The sequence below is a fragment of the Panthera uncia genome, chromosome B4 (assembly GCF_023721935.1).
Source record: "Panthera uncia isolate 11264 chromosome B4, Puncia_PCG_1.0, whole genome shotgun sequence".
Classification (NCBI taxonomy): domain Eukaryota; kingdom Metazoa; phylum Chordata; class Mammalia; order Carnivora; family Felidae; genus Panthera; species Panthera uncia.
The window spans coordinates 69,925,638-69,944,553 of NC_064809.1; the positions used below are offsets into that span (position 1 = coordinate 69,925,638).

Consider the following 18,916-nt stretch of genomic DNA (forward strand, 5'->3'; position numbering starts at 1 on the left):
GAAGGAAGGAAGGAAGGAAGGAAGGAAGGAAGGAAGGAAGGAAGGAAGGGGTGAGGGAGGGAAGGAAGGAAGGAGCAGAGAAACACTGGACTAGGAGTCAGAAGACCTGAGTTCTAAATTGCAGATCAGTATCTATAATGAGACAACTTATATAAGTTCCTTCACCCTTCTGTGCCTTAGTGACCTCATCTGCCATCTCAGACTTTAGGACCAGATGACCCTGAAGACCTCTTTAAACCAATGTTCAATAAAGTCCAGCTAATATGGATGCAAGCACATCTTTTACCTCCTCATTTAATTGATGACTCATTTATGTCTTTATTTATTCACCAATATTCATGGAGCACCTTGAATAATAAGGTGCAGGCCTTATACTATGTTTTGAAGATTCAAAAGTGAACAAGATACATGCTTTACATCCACGAAAGTCAATGCTTGGGGCTGTAAATGAGGTGAGGAAACAGAGGGACAAGAGGGTGAAAGCTGGGTAGAAAAGCAGGAGACAAATCTTGAAGGGCCATATAGGTCATGTTAAGAAATGTGAGGTCAACAGAGGATGCTAATGTGTTTTGTTTTGTTTTGTTTTTTTTCCACTATGGAGTGATACGATCAGATGTGTGCTCAGATATTCTGTGAAGAATGGACTGGAGAGAGATAAACCTCAGAGCCCTAAACTACTGTACTACCAGAGAGAATGGAAAAAAAAAAAAAGGATCCTAGTAAAGAGAATCAAAAGGACTTGATTAGATGTGAAAGTGAAAAGGGATGGGGGGAGGAGGTGATTCTTGATTTGTTGGCCAACAAAACTTGGTGGGTAAGGCCACTCACTGAAATAAAGACTAGAAGTGAAGAACCAGGTTTCGGGAATAGAAGAGATAAGGCAAGAGTCATGGAGATGATGGATTCAGTGTGGGGTCTCGAGATTAAAGGTCCCCAAAGAAACTCTGGAAGGTATTGGATATCTACATTTGTATCACCTTCTATAGAATCAAGTAGCAGTTAGTTCTCTTTATGAATCATGGAAGATTCTCTCCCTAGTGGTTCATAACTATTTAGAAATTATAGAACCCATTTGCAATCTTTAAAAGTTCTGAATTCTTTCTGCAGAAAAATGTACACATGCACATATATTCAGGGAATTCATGGACCCCCAAAGTCCATCCATAGACTTGCAGGTGTCCGGGAATTCCAAGTTAAGGATCCCTACCAGAGGTGGAAAGAAGGCAGTGATTAAAGAAGGAAGTCACTCAGAGTTCTTCCAGCTGAGTAGATGAGACAATGTCAAAAATGGTTTGATTGTTCAGAGTAAATAGTATAGCAATGCCAGACAGCACCTAAGACAAAAGACTGGCCTAATGGTCACAGACCATTTCATCTTCCTGGACATTCAGCTGAACTACATTTTCTCAACTCCTCAAGTCCATGTGATGAGTTCTTACCAATGGTATGTGAGAGGAACAGACATGTATGTTACTTCTGGTCTGAGGTTACAGTGGGTATGTATTCTCCATGCTTTCACATCTATGGTCCCTCTTTGGTGTTAGAGGCAGTGTGTTGGGCATAACTTCATCAAATGGCAACAACCAGGGCCCCTGGCTTAAGCAGGCTCAATCCCAATGCTCCTCAGCTCTCCCCAACACCACATTTGACATATCAAACTGAGATGTGAGTGAGCAAACACTTTTTGTATTAATCACTGAAATTTTGGGAAGTGTACAGAAGCTGATGTTAGCAACCTTTATTAATGAAGTAAATACCAATAATAACAATACTCATCATATGTAAAGTCTATAGGTAATAAAAATAATTTTACACTATCTGCCTTAGTTTTCTTTATTTTTTTAAAAATTTTTTAATGTTTATTTATTTTTGAGACAGAGAGAGACAGAGCATGAACAGGGGAGGGGCAGAGAGAGAGGGAGACACAGAATCTGAAACGGGCTCCAGGTTCTGAGCTGTCAGCACAGAGCCCCACACGGGGCTCGAACTCACGGACCGTGAGATCATGACCTGAGCCGAAGTCGGTCGCTTAACCGATTGAGCCACCCAGGTGCCCCTGCTTTAGTTTTCTTTATAGCAACTACTACCTGACAATATTTTACATATATATTTATTTTCCTGTTTATAGTCCCTCTAACTCAACTAGATCATAATCTCCATGCAGATAGGACCTGTGTTCACTGCTATATCCTGTTTCTAGATTCAGTGCTCAGCATATAAAAGATCCTAAATAAATGTTGAATAAATGGGTGAAAAGATTATTTCATGTGGTTCTCCTCCAAAGTTATTTTTTAAATGGCACAACTTCTATTTATAACTACATCAACAAAAATGGTGTAAGGTGTAAGGTGAGGGGTTAGGATATAACCTGGAGCAATAACTGGGACAGATGCTTTGAAACAAGTGTTATCCTGATAATTTCTCAGATAGGAGGCAGGAACGTCTTGCTTCTCAAATAGTGAAATATGGTCTTGGGCCAAGAGGTGCTAGAAGGCAGAGATAAACCATGACCCATTGTCTTAGAGCACCAACTTAACTCAAGGGTAGTAGGTAAGTTAAATGTTTTCACGTGTTATGGAATAGAAATGAATGGATTTTTACGAAAAAAACATAAGTTTTTGATGAAATTTTATTTACCCTTTTGGTGGGCCTTTTCAGGATGGCTCTGGATGAAGACATTCTCTCTCTTCTGTCATTAGAATTAATTCAGAAGAAATTTAAAAACCACATTGATATGGATAAAAAGCTTGGGTTTGCCAGTTAGAAAGACCTTTGTATTTTGTATTCAGCTGTTAACTCTATGGCCTTAGGAAAAAAGTTAATCACTCTGAACCCAATATATTTTTTTAAATGGGTGTAATACTTATCTTGTAAGAGACTTGTGAAGAGTAAGGTGATGTATAGATAGTATAAGACACTGAGAAGTAATGTAACTTGCCCAAGGTCACATAACAAGTAAATGGTAGGACTAGATTTTGAACCCATATCTGTTTTGTCCTTCTCAAAGCCCTTGGCTGTTATAGACAGCTACTTAGAGTAAGTCCGGGATTGTCTTCTTACAGACTGAAAGTTCAAAGATAATTAGAGAAAGCTAAATATTCTGTTGGGTTATATTTAACTCCCTAGTTTTAAATTTTACATTGCTCAGATCAATCTTATACCATTCCAGACTTTCACAATCTCACACGTAACCCTTTTTTTTTTCCTAGTGGAAGAATGATACGCAGAATTGGCATGGCCATTATTCATCTCAGATTTTCTGGGACAGCCTTTATTTCAAAATCATACACCATTTCAATGCCATGAAAAAGCCAGTATTTCTGATCACAACTGCACCAGAAGCAGTACCAAATACTGTATTCAGGAAATATGGTCACCGCAGGTGTTGATATACAGGAGGACCACAGTACCTGATGTGTTTGGGTGTACTGGTGGAGACTATGGGATAGAAACATTGTAGAATGACTGCACTAGAAGTGCCTGATTTTGATCTAGTAAATCCTATGATAGTTAATTACCAGAAATCTGCATATTTAACAAGTTAATAAGACTTATGGGTAAGTCACATGCTCACTAAGTTTGGGAACTTCTGATTTAGGAAATAATCCCCTTATGAAAGAGTCCTACATATCAAAGATGGACACTATCCATTTTCTATTAGAGACCTTTGTAACCAAATAGTCAGTCACTGAAGTTTGAAGAACATCACTGAGAGGTACTTATAGAAAGAAACAATCTAGTGACACAAGCCCTTCTGTGGGCATCCTTCTATGCACAGTGGTAGGACCTATTCAGGAAACTTTTCACTTCCCAAATGGTCCAGAACATTTTCTGTCTCACATTCTTATCTGTCAGTGTCTTTATTAAAACAGACTCTGCAGGTCGAATGGAAGCAGGAGTTGTACCATATCTATTGTAATGAGATTTATGGTAAGTAATGTAAGATGGTAACCACCAGTCACCAGAGGTAGCAGCTTTCTCTTAGGGAGAATAATGGACATTCTGGGGTCATCTACTATTAGAACCCACTTACCCAAAGCAACAAAACTACTATTGATATGATTTTAGTTAAGAGCTAGTATTTTCACGGCATATTTTAATATACATATTAAATAATGTTTAATATATATATTAGTTTCTAGTATTAGTATCCAGCAGACTGAGTTCAAAATGAACTTGGATTAGGAATAATTAAAAAGTAGGAAACTTTAAGTACTTTTTAAATAAACAACAATGAATGAATATTGAATGATTCAGGTAAAAACTTTTTTTAAAAAATTCTCAAACGTGCATGGAGGAGGTAGCATGTCCTAGGAAGTGTGTTGGCCTTGAACAATGTGCTTTAATATAGTCATACAGATCCCAGAAAAAATGGGCTCCAAATGAGTAAAATGAATTATGAAGTCATAAAATCCACACACCTTTCTATAAATGTTCAATATTCTTCTAGTTATAATAGCTGCAAAACCTCTATAGAACGACTTTGGGGAAACGCCCAGTGAATATGCAGCACTGAAACTTCCCACGTCCTACCTCCTAGGACTTCCTTATTAATAGTTCCAAGCTTTGAGAGACACTTGAAACTTGAAACATTATTTTCCTCATGGATTACTTTGTACATTGGCATAAAAACTCATTTTCTAGAAGATGGAATGATAGTCTTACCCGTTTCACAGCTGGGCCCGGTGAAGCCTTGCGGGCAGGCACACACATTAGCGGCGATACAAGCTCCTCCGTTCCTACAGCCGTCTTTGCAAAATGCTAGAAATAATTCAGATACATGACTTTCATACTTCAAAATTGAGTAGCTCAAGATACTTCAAGCCTAGCTTTTCTTCATTCCCTTGGAGATGTGGACATCAAATTATATATGGTATTATAACTTCAAATTCATATAATATCTTCCATGCAGGCAAGAAACTTCAACCCAATTTGTGAAACAGTACTCTTTTCAATGGTAAAGAAATATTTCACCTGTGAAACGACACACTAAACTTTCTTTTAACAAAAAGCAGTAATCTTACACAACAGGAAGCACATTAGAATTAGAGTTGCATCTCATTGTCAACCTGAAGAAAAAAAAAAAGGCAGCTATCCTAGAGTTTTCTTAAGGAGAAAACCACCATCTAGAGAATGAGATAATGAAATAGGAAATGACTGACTCCTATGAAACTCTGGCCAAAGTGCCAGAGTATTGGAGAAATGCCCCAGCTTTCACAAAATTTCTAAATCAGTCCAAGTGATGAACTGGCCAATGGTTAACAATTTGCTGTAGTGGTCTTCAGGAAGAGCCTTAGTGTCCTCTACTGAGGACAGGTCAGGATCCAGGATCAGGGGCAAAGGTACTGCAAATCTTGCTGTGTTAGAGTAGGTTTGTGAGTGAGGGGAATTTGTCTGTGACTAGGAAAGGGAGCCAAAATCTGAGCTATTCCAAGTGAGACCTTTTGAGATGTGCCACCTGATTCAAAGAAGATGAGAAAAACAAGATGGGTGAGACTGAGTACCCTTAGATGCTTCCATTTCCACCTCAGCTTATTCTTTGGCTCTGTGAATCTCAGGGGCCATTCCCTGGTCTGTAATGGATGAGTTAGACCAGCTTTTTCCAGGCATTGGGATAAAAGCTTTCTCGCAACTTTTCTGGCATGTGCTTCCTCTCATTAGTTAGGATGTACTTTCTTTGAGTGGTAAAATGTAGCAATCCAAGATTCTGCTGCTGAGTTAAAGGAAGGGACACAAAGAGGCCATTTAGCTTCTTTGGTCATAAGTCCTAGTCTGTCTTCATCCAAGGCAAAAAGAATACCTAGTCATCAAGGATTCGCAAAGAGATTAAGAATGTAAACCTCAAAAATAATAAAATGTACATCTCCTAGACCACATGTGTATCTTCTTTGGAGTAATGTTTAAGGACAGAGCACAGGACTCAATGATTCAGATCCTATGTCTACATTACTTATCTCTCAGCATTTGACATTCCCAGTAGGGATACACACATGAACTGGAGAATCTGTATTCAGGCAGCCTGTTGACTTAACTTCTGGTAAAACTGTATGGATCCATGAAAGTTCTCCTTCCTTCAAAGATAAGAATTACCTATCTGGATCTGCTCATGATTACAACAGTTCCTTATGCTACAAACATTTGTCACATTAATTAGGAGTCAGAGTGAAATAGAAATAAGAGTGAGAAGTTGGTCTCCCAGATGAAATATTAACTTCTCCCCACCAAGCTCTCAGAATATCTGGGTGCTCTGAGGAAGTCCTAGGCATTCAGTTACACTATGCAATGGATGTTAAACTTCTGGCTTTTCTCAGGATTTGTCTAGTATCTCTGAGAAAATCTTTGTGGGATTTAGACCTCAAAGTGAGCAGGCCTTGTTCACATTGCTCTAAATGAAACATTCCCATAGACTTTTATAAACCAGAGTAATCCTCTGGCCCATCGATATCTGCATCCAATGTATTCTTGTAAACCAGGTCTTAAGATTCATGCTCATGGGACATGGTATTAACAACGATCCCTTGTTATTTCCTACCTCCCATATACACAGTGTCATAGAAAATTGATTTTAGCAAACTCCAGGACAATGGGCACGTGTGTTTGAGAAATGGGAAGTGTTGAAGCTTAAAATGTTTAAATTATACAAATCATAAATAAATCTACATGACATATACAGAGTATGGACTTTAGCCTATGGGAGTTAGCAGTTTCCAAAATAGAACCTCTATTGTGAAGGAGGAGGTAAGCTCATCTGATAAAAGAAAAGAGGGCACTGGTGAAAGAATGTATCAGGGGACGGTGGTGAAGTACTGTGGGAACATCCACTGATGGAAATGAAAATCTGAGCTCAGCAGGACTTTTAAAAGAATTATTGACTGGCATTGACAAACCAGCTAAAATGGGAAACTATAACATGTGGAGACCCAATATTCCCAGTTAACTTACTACTCAACAGTTCAAAAGAGAGTAGAGGGGTACCTGGGTGGCTCAGTAGGTTGAGCATCGAGCTCATGGTTTCCACTCAGGTCTGACCTCACAATCTGTGGGATCGAGCCCCACGTTGGGATCTGCACTGCCAAGGAAGAGCCTGCTTAGGATTCTCTCCCCCTCTCTCTCTGTTCCCCTCCCACTCACACACTCTGTCTCTCTCTCCCAAAATAAAGAAATAAACTTAAAAAAAAAAGAGTAGAGAAGAAAAACTGTCAGATTGATCCCAAATAGAGGTATTTCCAAGTGGATTTTGCTAAAAGAACAAATAGGTTGACTGTATTGGCGAAAAAAAAAAAAATAGCTGTCATGTTTGGATTCAAAAACAAGTATTTAAACATGGGAGGATACTGGTAAACTGAAAGAAAAGGGTCAGAGAAGCAGAAGATGAAAGGTCATGGAAGGAACAGAGTGGGCCAACTGGAAGCAGAAGGACTTGGGGTAAGACAATAAGAAGCTGAAGTCTGAGATTTCAAAGATGGAACAGTTCTGTCCAAAAGTGCCTGGGTGTGATTATGGGTGTGGTCTGCTAGACAGGAACAGAGATGGAAACCACTGAAATGGAGGTCAAGGAACATGAAGTCGACACTGTTTGAACAGTTTGGCTGCTTAAACACTGACCTAACCCAGGGGGAAGAGTATGAGCCAAAGTTCCCAATGGCTGTGGGAAGTACCCAGAAGGCAGATAACAGTGATGAGAAGGGGTGGAGGGAGGTGAAGATGGACTGCCTTATCCCTAATGTGAGAGAGGCTGACATTTAAACCTTTTACCTTTGCATGTGGTTCCATTCCCCGTATAGCCTGGCTTGCAAACACAGTTGTGTCCTCCAACGGTATTGAAGCATAAAGCATTTTCATCACAGTTGTGCTGATTTGTGATACACTCATCATGTTCTGAAATGAGGAATACAATTTTGTTACTCAAAGATAGATTTTTCAATGCGACTGTATTTTAAACTACCTGCATCTTGGTTACTGCATGGTATTTCTTTCAAACACAGACAGACCTATACAAAGCCTATGTTAAAGAAGAGCTCATATTTTGAAGTATTGCATACTCCTCTTGAAATACATACCTTGCATGCAAAAGGATTTGGACAAAAGACCCACCAAGGAGGAGGAAGGAATGGCAGAAGGGGAGAGGAAAGGGTGGATAATTCTCAGAAGTGTATCCCAGTATGCAGTCTCTGTGGTTAATATTTGGGGAGTTATTGTCCTGACATAAATATGCTACCTAATTCTTCTCTGTAACATGAAAAAGGTAATAGGAATGGATGTGAAATATATTGCTTCGTGAATCCTGGCCTGTAGGAAAATGGAGTTAAAGCTCTGGGAATTAGTTAGGATGCAGTTAACACCCACACCCACATGGCCAGGCATAAAGATACACATGCAAACTACTGGGGAATATCTGACCTCCTTAGGAATCTCTCTCCTCAAAGGAAGTATCGGAGTTCTGCTAAATAAGACAACTCGCCTTTATAATATGTGCAAATACACACTTTAAAAGATGCAATCAATATGATACTTCCTTTAACTGTGTACAACTTGACACTTTAGAAAACACTGAATCATCTGCTTCTCCCAGCACCCCTATGAGAGAGGCATAACCAATATCATTATTACCATTTTAAAAATGAGTCCATAGTGGCTCAGAGTGCTTATGTCGCCTGCCCAAGTTCACAGGAATTATTAGGTAACATCAGAATTCTAGCAGAGTGTTCAACAAAAATGTAAATGTAAGGAATAAATACAGTGAAAATGAGAAAGAAATCAGATCTAACATCAAAATCAAAATGAGTAGGAGATGAAATATAAGTGAGGAAACGCTTATGAACTAGTTCAGCAAAATGCCTACAGTGGCACTACTTATGACTTGGTCTCTCACAAAATTATTACTTAGGCCTAAAATTAAATATATATTTTAATATGCTTATATTAATGGAGCTATTAATTCACTATGATATATATCATCAAAGCAAAAAGAAATATTTGCTTTTTATTTTAGAACTCTTCGTATTCTGGACAATACATGTATTATTGCAGACAATATATTATAATAGTAATGTATCTGTAAATGCGCTTTGGGCATATTCATTTGAGATTAGACTAAAATCACTTATTTCAACTAGTAAAATAGAATGCTCTGTTTTTTTTAAATAAAGATTAACATTATGCCCTGTGTCATATATAAGTATAAAGTTATAATATTTTGAACTCTAGCCTGGTAATAAAATTCTTAGACATTATTCCCAATAATCTTTCAGAAGAAAGAGAGCTCTCAATCACTAAGGTTTTAGAATTGCATGAATAGATACCTTATCCTCCAAATCCCTGGTTGAATTTCTCCAAATTGTACAGAGTTCCACTGTTATTATCTAGTATCAGAAACTTTCATAGTTATTATAAATTCAAGCACATTGATGATAACCTAGAAAATAGCCAGATTACAGCTGGGTCTCCTGCTTGGGGCTGTCCTTGGACCACTATAAAATTTCAGAGGGACTGGAACGGGCAGTGCACCTACCTCTGGGGTCAGCTGCCCGAAGCAAAATAAATCTACACTCTGAAGTTTGCACCTGCTGCCCATTTTCTTCCCAGTGCAATTCAAAGTGCTGCAGTTAATCTATAAATCTCTATACGGACAGCCGTAGGCTCTTTAAAGACAGCTGCTGATTGATTTGATGCTGTTTTCATCTCTGCTTTGGTTGTTTTCTTAATTAGATGGAACTCACTGGGTAGAGGAAGGGCCTAACAAGATGCAGTTTAGCACCCAGTATGATGATTCCCATACACTTTAATTAATTACACAAGCCCGGATCTGGTTACCCTGTTGTCATTTACTCTCGAGACTGCTGAAATGAGTAAATGTGCTCCTAAGCAATTCAAGGGTAAAGACAGTTTTCATGTTTTTAAATACACACCTTTACACATATTCTTTCCTGTGCCTGAAGTGTCTGCCCCATGGATTCTCCTGGCAAACTCTTACCGCTTCTAAAGATCACACTAAAATGTTGTTTTATGCAAAAATACCCTTCTCTCCCCCTCCTGCAGAGTCAGAGCCTGCTGGCTGTTTTCCTTAGCACCATATACAAGGCTCTGTTATTATATTTTATCATGAATATCTACTTCTCCTTGATTCTCCATCTTCATGCCCCACCAGGAACAGTTAATTTTTGGACAACAATTCTGTATTTTTATTTGTATTTCATTTCAGCATTCAAAGAATGTTTCTTAAATAAGTAATTAAAAGAATAAATGATCAGAGAGAGCTGGGTGGCTCAGTCAATTAAGCATCTGACTCTTGATTTTGGTTCAGGCCATGACCTCACGGTTTGTAGGTTTGTCCCCACGTGAGGCTCTGCACTGAGAGCACAGAGCCTGCTTGGGATTCTCTCTCTCTCTCTCTCTCTCTCTCTCTCTCTCTCTGTCTTCTTCTCTCTCTCTTTCTCTCTGCCCCCTCTCTGCTCTCTCTCTCAAAATAAATAAACTTAAAAAAATAAAAAGAATAAATGACCAAAGGAAGAAAGCTAGGAAATACTTCCTCTGCCATTATAATTCAAGCCAATCCCAATTTGTTCAGTTGTAGACTAGATGCCAAATAGAAGCTATTGAAAAATCTAAACTTTATTTTTTATTTATTTATTTTTTTACTAATTTTACTACAATGGTGTTTTATTTTATCAGGGATATTTCAAATATTAAGGTAGCAAGACATATTTTGAAAACAAAATATTAATTCCTTTACACTATCACTTTAAAATTCTTTACACCACTTAAAATAAACTTGGTTATACTTATAACCATCAACTAAAAGTAAACTGTGACTTCAGGAAAAGCCTTTAAAAATGCCTATGTCTCACAGAAGAATTAAGTTTAATTGGATAGCCCTCCACAAAACAGAATGTGAATGAAGCAAGGAGCAAATATTCTATAAGGTCATCTCGATAAATAGTTAATTATTGCTGCTGTATATCCAGTTTTGGTCAAATGTCAACTTCTTACCCCTTCCCTGACTCACATATCCCTAAGGACTCCACCAGCAACCTCTCCATTTTTCATGCTCCCTCTAACATTTGTAACATACAATAAGTTAAATTAAATAAAATCAGGAGGGAAATATTAAGAAAAAATTTAAATCAATATTATGTCACAATGTTTGAGAAGAGGCATGGCAGGATGTAGTAGTAAATGAATTCCAATTTTTCTCTCATGTATATTGAAAAGCAGACATTTCAGATCTGATGTTCACAATATCCAGTTCCTAGGAATTAATGCTATTTGCACATCTTCAGTTAAACCTTTCATTGTTCGTGTGACATGACAGTATGATGGTCCAGGTAAAAGCTAGGATTGAAACCAAATACACTTCTCTCTAACTGTTCTGCATTAACAATATTAGCATATGGTTATTTTAATCAAAATTTATCACATTTCTATCTATACATTTAAAATTTAAATTAAATGGAAAAAAATAAACATGTAGAAAGGAAACACCACAACTCAAACAGTACTAAACAAAAGTAATGTGGTTGTCAATTATTACAGTACATTAAATATAGAATCAATAACTGTACAATGATAGTGGGGAAAAATTTGTCCTATGTGCCATAATTGCCATGCACCTTTTATGTACTATATAAAACTGATTTCATACCAGTGACAAGGGTCAATATATTAAAATTCCTCTATATAAAAAGTGATAATGTGTACACTTAGATTTATCTGAATGCAAATGTCACACAGAAATAATACTTTAGTCTCACTGATCAACCCCTAACCTGAGTAGCTTAATGTTCCTAAAATCATTTTAAGACTCCACACCCAACAGGTCATCTGGTCATAGTCGGACTTAAATTGGGCTTGAAATTTGGTATTCATATTGAGCTGTTTCTAGAATGAATGTACTATCTAGGGACAAAATGGCCATGTTAAAATTCACATAGCTTTTCTTACAATGATATCAACGCAGACATACAATACACATAGCACATGTTCTCTTCAAGGATTTCACTATGATACAAAATGCAAATACTACAGAAAAACAGGAGTGAAAAGTAATTTAAATATATCTACAATTTGATTTAATACAATTTTTATTCAAGTTCTGTTGTATATTAAGACTTTTGTGGGATTAAAATATGATTATAAATGGTAGCTCCCTCAAAAGCTTATAGTTTAGTCGGGGAGATAACACAAAACCACAAGTGCTACATGAGGGCATTGTTAGAAATACTGAAGTAAAGAAGAAACCTGTTTACAGAGGGCTGCAGAGAACAAAGAGGGAAGAAGTCATTTCTAGCTGGGTCAGATATGATTTCAAGAATGACTTCATGGAGAATGGAGCATTTGACATGGATATTTTTATGTATGTAGGGAAGGTGCAGATTCCAAATTGAAACAGTATTCATGTATTTTGCTCCTTTTGTTTTGGAATCTTGAGCCTCTTACAAATTTGAATCAACCTGAATGATGTGTAATAATCCTAGCTACAATTTAGTGCTTATGACATACCACACACTTTGTAATATACACTATCTCATTTAATCTTCATATTAATTAGGAAATATCATCATTATTTAAAAAAAGAAAATTAAACTAGGCTTGAAGAGGTTAAGTAGCTTTTCTGAGATCACACAGCTAGTAAGTGGTTGAGTTGTGAATCACAACATCTGACTCCTAAATCTAGGTTATTGACTGTCATGTGGTAGGGCTGCCTGACATATTTAATGTGTGTGTGTTGCCTAATGTGTTTTTTAATCCTAGTGTTCTTTGCAATTGTCTAGAGGTTTTGTTTTTTTTAATTTATTAAATTGTTTTAATGTTCATTTTTAAGAGAGAGAGAGAGAGACAGATTGAGAGCAGGGGAGGTGCAGAGACAGAGGGAGACACAGAATCTGAAGCAGACTCCAGGCTCTAAGCTGTCAGCACATAGCCTGATTTGGGTCTTGAACCCATGAACTGTGAGATCATGACCTGAGATGAAGCCAGACACTTAACCGACTGCCACCTCGGCGCTCCCAGAGGTTTTGGGTTTTAATGTTTATACCATTTAATGTCTCCTTGTCATATGTGGAGTCCTCCATTGCTTCACAAGTAGGAAGTTATCTCTTTTTTTGTATTATCTAGTATTTTTAACACTTTAGGGCTAAGCACTGAGGCACTTTCTGTTCATACTAAAATCTACATTTTCTCAAAATTGAGAGAAGCTTTTAAAAGAAAAGGAAGATACCAATATGGCTAAGTGCAAATGTCTGTAAAACAAAGTGACCAGCTCACAGAACTTAGACTCAAGCACTCATTCCTCCAACTCAAAAATCTCTGGAAGCTCATCATTAATGCAGTTTGGCAAACAGACATCTCCAGTATCCAGGAGTTCTCTCCTCTGACACCTGGTCGGGCCCCTGTAACAAAGCCCACCACTTCTGGATAATTCTGCTTTACACCCCCCAACAGTATACTAGATCCTCTGACTGACACCTTCATACTGTAGATTCTGCTCTTCTGGTAACAAATTATAATATACCTTCACGGCCGGCCCACTATTCTCACAGAGCCTTTCTTTTCCTCTGATGGGTTTTTTTCAGTTGCAAGAATTATATTGTTATGCTGGATCTTCTAGTCTCCTGTCCAAATACAGAAATGTTGGGAAAACAGCAGCTATCATAACCTGTAGGTGTAAGTGCCACAAAGAAAGCTTCTTCGCTCTCCCTGACCCAAGTGTTTCCTGGAATATAAATTTACAATGAGTAAATTCTCTCCTAGACCGTGGCAGGATGAGGCTCTGAACAGTGACAACCTACCTCGGGTCTTAACTATTATCTGCTTATTAGAAACCTGAGAACAAGCTCGCTCAGGCTTAAGCCTGAATAAATCTTGGAGCAAGGAAGTCCACAGCGTGTAAATTACTCTTGAGAAGCTGTTAAATAAAACCATCAAACTATTTGTTTAGAAGGATGACTTATCTCAAACATATAGAGTTGCTTAGTCATTTTCCTCTTATATTTCAGTAGACCAGATTGCTTGCCTTAGGACATCCATGAGCTTGCTAAAACGCATCCACGAACTTCACTCCTAAGTGTTCCTACCAAAGTAAGTTTGTAGTTACCTACAGTGGCTAGTGAAGAGGAAGAGAACAAGATAGCCCGTGGGTCTATAATACTGAGACCTCTTATTTTACTCTAAAAAGAATAGCAACACAGTGAGTCCTCAGATAAAATATGCCATTTCTATTGAGCAAACTAAACAACTCTTTGGACTTGCCCCAGCTCCTTACTACATTCACACAATAATCATTCTATGGCAGATCTTGTCAAAATGAACACAAACTGAATCTAAAGAATGTTCTGTATTATAATTCGACAATTGGTAGAGGGCTTGGGGGTCTATTAAAAAGAACTAGAATTGCGTCCTTCCCTCTTCTTCCTCCTTCCTCCCCCACCCCCAATATTTAATGGTCTGGTATATGAAGAAGTTGTGTTTGCTGCCACCAACAATATATATGCCTACAATCAAAACATGCATGCCCTCATGACTATTCAATCTCAGGGACATTGTTACAATTCATTGAATGGTTTAAAATGTCCTCCATCAACTGTGTAAAGGACAACGAAGAAAAAAATGGGAAAATTATGTACTATTTTAATGAGCAATAGCAGGGAGGCAGTGTTATACGGAAGTTTTCTAGACAGGCTTGACTTTTGATGCCATTTTAACCTAGTTCTCACTGGCCTTGAGAAAGTAAGCCCATCTTCCTAAGTTTAAAATGAGGAGATTGAGACCTATATTAGAAAACTACTGTGAAGAGTAAATTTGCATGATGAGTATAAAGACCCTGGCAAATAAGAGTCACTTGATAAATATTAGTTACTTTCTCATCATATTATCTACTTCAGTGGCAAATTTTATTTTGCCTCTATTAGCCATACAATGTCCTTTCTTTTCTGTTTCAGTTCTGCGGAGAAAATGTAAATGTCTCACAGAGCTTTCTCTTTTCATAATCTTTTCTGAAATCAAATGAATTTCAGACATTTCTCTGATTTCCAACATGCACTACCTTCAATGGTTATGTCAGGAAAAAAGACGCCTGCTATCATACTTACCAAAAGCTGTTCTTTTTGTTTCTTATGATTACCTTCCTTATTCACTTTATATTAGAGGAAAAAATCTATCACAGTGTCATTTTAATGGAAATCTAATTTTAACACTGTTAAAGGGACTACAAGAAACTGTACTTTAACCAGTGGCCACATTAGCAGCAAACCAACTAAAACTCATTTTTAACACCCAAGTATTTTTTATTCACTACTCAAGTTTCTTGTTCACTGACCACACCAATTCAATACTGACTTCTTGTTATTCCTCAGTTTGTTTGGCATCTAGGAATTTGGTCAGACTTCTTTTCTCTGACATGCTTCGTTTATTTTCTTCTAGTCCTTTCACTGGTACATTCAGCCTCTCTTCCTAATACTTATTTGATCAAGAATCTGAACAACTAACGCCCATGCAAATTTCCTCTGTATCTTTACAATAATTTTGTAAGGTAATCCAAATTGATTTTACAGCAAAAAAACCTGCTTTGCTTTTTTTCTGGTGTTTCATGAGATTATATTTGTCCAAACACATTGTCAGGCAACAAAATTCTTGTATCAACAAATGATTTGTATTTCTGAATATTTCTGAAGCTTCTCTATGTTATTCTAGCCTTTTGATTATTCTAGCCTCTAGAGGATGCAAAGATGCACGAACTGGGATTCATGAACTCAATGAACTCAAGAGACTTTTGAACTATTAGAGGATTGATGATATGAATAGATAACTATGATATATTCTTGAACTTGTTTAGTGCTTTAAGAGAGAAAACAATAGTAATAGTAACAATAATGCCATTAGCTAATTGCTAAGTGCTTACTAGATGCTATAAAGCACTGTACTAAGTGTTTTATGTTCATTATCCCCTTCAATCTTCACAGAAACATTTCCTGGAAGGCACTATCATTACTCCTGTTTTACAAATGGGAATATAGAGCTTTCTTAGAGAAAATACATATCTTGCCCAATGTCATGTAACTTTGAAGTGACAAGGCCAGGATTTGCCTTCAGTGTTTTAAAAAGCTACAAGCTATCAACAATGATCTCTTGAGACATAAAAAGGAGAGATGAGGATTAACTGAGGGGTCTAGGGAAGTATTGTGTAGGAAATAGGCCAAACAAGTGAGTCTTGAAAGATAGGAGGGGTTTTAACAGGAAAAGGGTAAAGATGGAAAAGAGCATGTCCTGTGGAGAGAGAACACAGGTGCAAAAGGTCAAAAGCATGAGCTGTGGCAGGGTCCTGAAGTGGCTGAGCTGGCACAGGTGAGGAACAATAGGGAATAATGAGGAATCAGTATGGACAGGGTCAGGAACACCACATGATTTTTATCTGGTGGGCAATAAGTTGCCACTTATCTGGTGGGCAATAAATAGCCTCTTCCAAATAAGAGGCATGATAAAATGGGAGTTGAGTTTTAGGGAAATTAACAGCAATGTGTAGAAAAGGAGAGACCAACTTCCCCTAACAAATTGGGTGTTCTATGTTAGCAAGCCAGCATTGTTCTCTCTCATTTTAGTCTTTCTTTATTCCTTTCAGTTTTTTCCTTTTGAGTCAGAGGTTACTACTGGGAGTTGTGACAGGAGTCTGTGCAACACTGAGAAGTGAAGCAAAAGGATAAGGAGGAGGAGAGCGATAGGCAAAAAGCAAATAGAAAATGAGTGCTTATGACCTGGCAAGCACTGTGCTGAGCAATGTATGTGCAGCATGAGGAAGTACTACAGGAGGGAGGAAGAATGGTTGGGAAGTAAGTGCCACATCATAAGGTCCAAAACCCTTGTCATTCATTTTCTGTATCCCAATCCCTATGCTTCTCTGGAATGAAACAATGTTAAAGAGAGGGAATGAAGAAGAATGGACAAAATGATGGTGGAAGGGGAGTCAATTTATGCATACAACTGATGAGCCCCACAGTGAATCAATTTTTGAACCAGGAGGAAGAGAGGCATTGAAAATAAGTCAGGTTTCTTTTTTTTTTTAATGTTTATTTTTGAGACAGAGACAGAGCATGGATGGGGGAGGGGCAGAGAGAGAGGGAGGCACAGGATCCGAAGCAGGCTCCAGGCTCTGAGCTGTCAGCACAGAGCCTGCCACGGGGCTCGAACTCACGGACCATGAGATCATGACCTGAGCCGAAGTCAGACACTTAACCAACTGAGCCACCCAGGCGCCCCAAAATAAATCAGGTTTCAAACCTGGGCAACTGGGAGTGAGATGGTGGTGAGATGAATAGAAGAGGGTTTCTTACTTTTAGGAATTTTGTTATTCTCGTTCTTGTTTTGGTCTGGTCTGGTCTGGTCTGGTTTGGTTTTTATGGCAAAGAAGAAAAATAGAATTAAGAAGTCAAACTATAAAAGCAAAGATCATATTAGGAAAGTGAACTTCCTCTACTGATGGTGACAATACACTGAGTAAATACTCACTAGTCAACATCTGTGTCAGATAACCACCTAGATAGCAAACCTTAGATCTAATTCATCAATTACCCCCAACATCCAACACAATGACTGGCACAAACTAGTCTCCAATGAATATTTGTTAAATAGTGAGTCAATAACTATAAAGTATATCTCAATTAAACATGCAGTGTATTTAGAGATTTGCTAATGCAAACTATTCAAGATATTCTGTGGTGACAGTGTGCACATCTCCTGCTTTCTCTTCCATTCCACTCAGCAGCTATGCTGCTCTTTCTTCGAATGCCTGCCCCATACTCTCTCTCTCTCACTTGTGGCACATAACCCCATCAATAACTTCACAAAAGACTATCCAGGTCATCAGAGAAGAATACTCTCAGATTTCCAACCCGCAGGTGAATCTGTACCTAAACCTATCCTTAAGGCTTTCTTCCTCCCAAATCAGGAATGTGGGGGGTCACCAGAGACTTCCCATCCCCCAACTACCACATCTGGGGACCAATTCATCTAGATTCTACTTCCTTGACTGTTCTCATTTCCACAGCCCCCACCCCTGTCTTCATTCTGCTACTCTTAAGTTGTTAAATTTGGGCATGAAATATTTCCTTTGGAATATTGCAATAGCTTCATGATGACAACACTGTCCCCAGTTTGGTACATCTCTAAACCATTGTTATAATGACTTTTCAAATAAAATCTGATCTTCTCTCTCTCTTCCCCATTCTCTCTTCTTCTCTCTTAATCTTTTTTGTTCTTACTAGCCATCAAGGCACCACCTACTCATCAAGATTTCATTATGACACTTTGCTCTCACCAAAGTGCACCATTTAAAACTCTCCCATTGCATCATTTTTACATAGTATCATTTACTGAGACTCCTCTAAAGGCCCACCATCATACCAGTCAATCCCTGTATATTTCACATAGGTCTCTGCTTTTTGCCCAGAAAGCCCTTCCTCATTTTCTTTGCCTAACCCTCCTATTCACCTCCCATTCAGACCAAACAATGCCTCCTTCTTTAGAAAACCTTTCTTAAAACTTACATAAGCTCCATACTATTTGTGCTCAATTCCATCATAACATTTGGAAGCTAGAATATATTGTAGTTAAGACTATGGACTTTGGAGTCAGATGGTCTGTGATCAAATCCTGACTCTACCTTTTACTACCTGTCAGATCTTGAGCAAATTATTTAACTTCTTGAAATTACAGTTTCCTCCTCTGTTAAATGGACTAATAATGGTACACAAGTAAAATCTCCAGAAGGATCCGGGACAATATTCAGTAATCAAACAAATATTTCTGTAGTAAAAGTATGACTATTCAAATCAAATTGGATAAACAATGATGAGAAATAGCATCATATCAGATTAAAGTTTGCTTCCAAATGAACTTTGAAAATAAACATTCAACTTCTAGAGCTGTC

At 37.9% G+C, this 18,916-nt stretch overlaps 1 protein-coding gene across 1 annotated transcript in view; it reads right to left on the bottom strand.

Moving 5' to 3' along the window:
• Positions 1-18,916, bottom strand: part of NELL2 (neural EGFL like 2) — a 341,519-nt gene that overhangs the window by 100,206 nt on the left and 222,397 nt on the right. Inside the window, exons 15-16 of the mRNA XM_049625335.1 lie at positions 7,756-7,878; positions 4,666-4,761 (exon numbers count right to left, since the gene is read on the bottom strand). Of these exons, the coding sequence (XP_049481292.1) occupies positions 4,666-4,761; positions 7,756-7,878 (219 nt within the window). The remainder of the gene's footprint in view (positions 1-4,665; positions 4,762-7,755; positions 7,879-18,916) is intronic.